The sequence below is a fragment of the Morone saxatilis genome, unplaced genomic scaffold (assembly GCF_004916995.1).
Source record: "Morone saxatilis isolate NCDOM2014 unplaced genomic scaffold, NCSU_SB_2.0 Contig17, whole genome shotgun sequence".
NCBI classification, from domain to species: Eukaryota; Metazoa; Chordata; class Actinopteri; family Moronidae; genus Morone; species Morone saxatilis.
The window spans coordinates 254111-257130 of NW_023339729.1; the positions used below are offsets into that span (position 1 = coordinate 254111).

At 35.4% G+C, this 3020-nt stretch overlaps 1 protein-coding gene across 1 annotated transcript; it reads left to right on the forward strand.

Moving 5' to 3' along the window:
• Window positions 1-99: 99 nt before the first annotated feature.
• ddt (D-dopachrome tautomerase) lies at window positions 100-499 on the forward strand (the record flags this gene model as incomplete). Its single annotated transcript, XM_035660357.1, is given in 1 exon segment — window positions 100-499. A coding segment is annotated over 1 exon segment (77 nt), but the record flags the coding sequence as incomplete, so codon positions are not given.
• Between the last annotated feature and the right edge of the window lie 2521 nt (window positions 500-3020).

A 3020-nucleotide genomic window follows, 5' to 3' on the forward strand; every position in this document is an offset into this window, starting at 1 on the left:
CGTTAGTACATGAGGCCCCTGGAGCTGCATTTGAACCTAATCTGTATTCTCACATTTGAATGAATGCACAGTAAATGATTGATGGCTTTGTTCTGATTCACAGGATTGTTATTCAGTACCACACGCTTCAGCCACACCAGGTCGGAAAGAAGGGGACTGTCATGAGCTTCTTGTGAAGCATGTTTCTGACACACGATCGCATTCCTAAAAGAAGAAAACGAAGAAAGCAGATTGGATCTCAGTATTAATCACTCAATGAAGTAAAGCTAGTTCTTTTCAGGCCACTTGCTGTAGTTTCGTGCCCTATCCAGGTACACTGTGTACTCCATTTTACACATCTGCAGTTGTTCCTACAGCTGTAAAACGTGATGTTAATCAGTCCTGTTTTTTAATGATTAATCCCTATTATTGTTACCATTTCTGAGATCACTTGTGTTACACACTATTAAAGAAGATCATACTAGAAGAACATGGAATAAAAACAATCTCTGAGAAGAGACTAGATTCTGTTTTTTTCTCTCAGAATATTTACTTCAATTCCTGAGATGAACTGGACTCTCTTGAGTGAATCATGTTGCCTTCATAAATGAATACATTTATTTAGTGTGAGTGTGTGTGTGTGTGTGCGCGACAGTAAGACTAACAATCAACTATCTTCAAGTCACCAGCCAAAAGTGTCTTTCTATCTTTCTTGGCTCTGATTGGTTGTTTTTCGTTCAGGCCCAGTGGATTCTTGCAAATACCATTAGGAGGCCTAGGAGGAGCCAGAGGAACCTGATTCACAGATTATCCATCTCATTAACTACTGTCAGGATATAGGGAAGGTTTCAGCAAAAAGTAATTTTTATGAAAGTTACCTACTGCAGCTTTCAATTATTCAGTGCTAAACCTGATCATTTCCAGAAAACCATAATTTTATATAATGCTTAGTATAAAACAAATAATGTAAAAACATCAATCACTATTACACGTGTGTATGGAACATTTTATTTAACATATAAAAGTCTCGTCATTTCCCGATTTTAGCTTTATAACAAATGTGTTATAGTATCATCCTATTATTCTGTCTTGTATTTGTTTATTTATATTTATTTGTATTTATCTCAGACGGGGCAGGCTCCTATCTTTCACTTAAAGGTGCCAGCTCATTTACAAATGACACATCAATAGACACCAGGGCTCTAAATTAACCTTTGTCCTCAGTGTCCTGCAACTGTCCCAAATTCTACTTTCAACTCTCCCAGACTAAACAACCATTGTCCCTAACTGCTGAACAGAATGAATAAAGTTTCATAATTAATCACAAACTTACAGAAACATTATATATAGTTTTTTATCTAAAAAGAGAGGGAGAAGATCAAACAATCTATTTAAATATTTACAATTTCGAATGGACTATTTACATAGCCTATAAGATATAGGAATACCCTAATCCAGAGGTTCTGGCAGAAACAGTTTTTTTTCTAAAATATGTATTAATTTAACAATGCAATAGTTTCAGAATGGCTACACTCTTAGATGTAACTGTAGATATAGATGCACAGTACTGTAGAAACCTAATGTAAAATACCGTATTTCTTTATTACAGTAAAATACTGTAGTTTATATTGCATTGTGGGTCATTTTTGTCACGCAGGAATATTTTACAATATATTATAGGATAGTAATATTAAAATATTAGTAACTGAAGATTATATATGTAATTATTAGTAGTCAGTACAGTACCGTTGTAAGAACAGTAAAATAATTATTAGTAATGATTATAATTAGCAGTAATATATTAAATCTAAATAAAACTGGATATAATACAGCACAATATAATACAATGCATCAGAAATAGGCAGAATTTCAGTAAAATACTGTTTTGCAGTGATATAGTATTGTATACTGTAAATTGCATTACAGTACAATAACAGTAGCTGCACTGCCAGTCACTTACTGTAAATATACATGGATATGGAAAGACAACAAAAGAATGGCTACTGTTTCAATCTATGAATGAAATCAGCAGGAGAAAGCAGGTAAAAGCTGAGCCACTTTAGACCATAAACCTGTGTGTACCCTACTATTTAATGTCAAAATGGCTGCTGTGAAAAAGGTCTATTGTTGCTTTATCTTGCTTTAAATTGAGCTTAAATGTGACTTTCCAGTAAGCTACAGAGGCCTGAGGATTATAATTTCTCTTAAAGTGTGTAGAGTCTTTGAGAAAGCTTAGCTGAGGTCTGAGGGTCAGAGGCTGTAGCTAGTAAAGGGGACGACACTTCCTGCCCTACATAAAGAAACTTAGATACCGCATTCTCAATTTGATACGTGCCACATTGGTGAGGACAACGGTCAAGAGCCCCCGCTTGGAAAAATTCAGCATGTTTTCCTGAAGACAAATTTCACATTTTTGCATGTGCAGCGGAAATTGTCACAAATTATACACCCAGAAAATGAACTGTTGCATTTTGTACACATCTGACAATGTTCATATTATCTTTCAAGTAAAGTGGGTTTGAACAGTTCTTGCCAACCCCACAATTTCAAGAATGAGCAAAACATTTAACAACAACCTTTTAGGTCTAAGTTTACTAGAAAATAAAGATGACCCGCATAAAGACTGGAGACAAAAAAATGTGGACATCTTACAAGGCACACATACAGTCAGAAGTTGCTCCTATTAGACTGTATTTACTCTGTTTATTTTTGTTAATTTGATTAATGAAATAATGATAAAACAAGCAACCAAGCGGCTTTATAACAATATAATACATATAGAAAGCAAAAATGAAAAAAAAACAAGCCTAAATAATTGACTTTGATGTTGCCAGTTCATAGATCAGAGCCTGCATGTCCCAAGGAGTTCAGAATTAACGTTTCGCCATAGAGGTTTGAGAGTTAGAGTTAGCCAGTCACTACGACCGCGCAGCACATCGACGCATACAGCAGCAAGCCAATTGAGATCGCCTCTGCCTCCACAAGCTGGCTGCAGTAGGGGAGCGGAACTATCTTAGCATTTAAAACGATCTTTGTCCTCA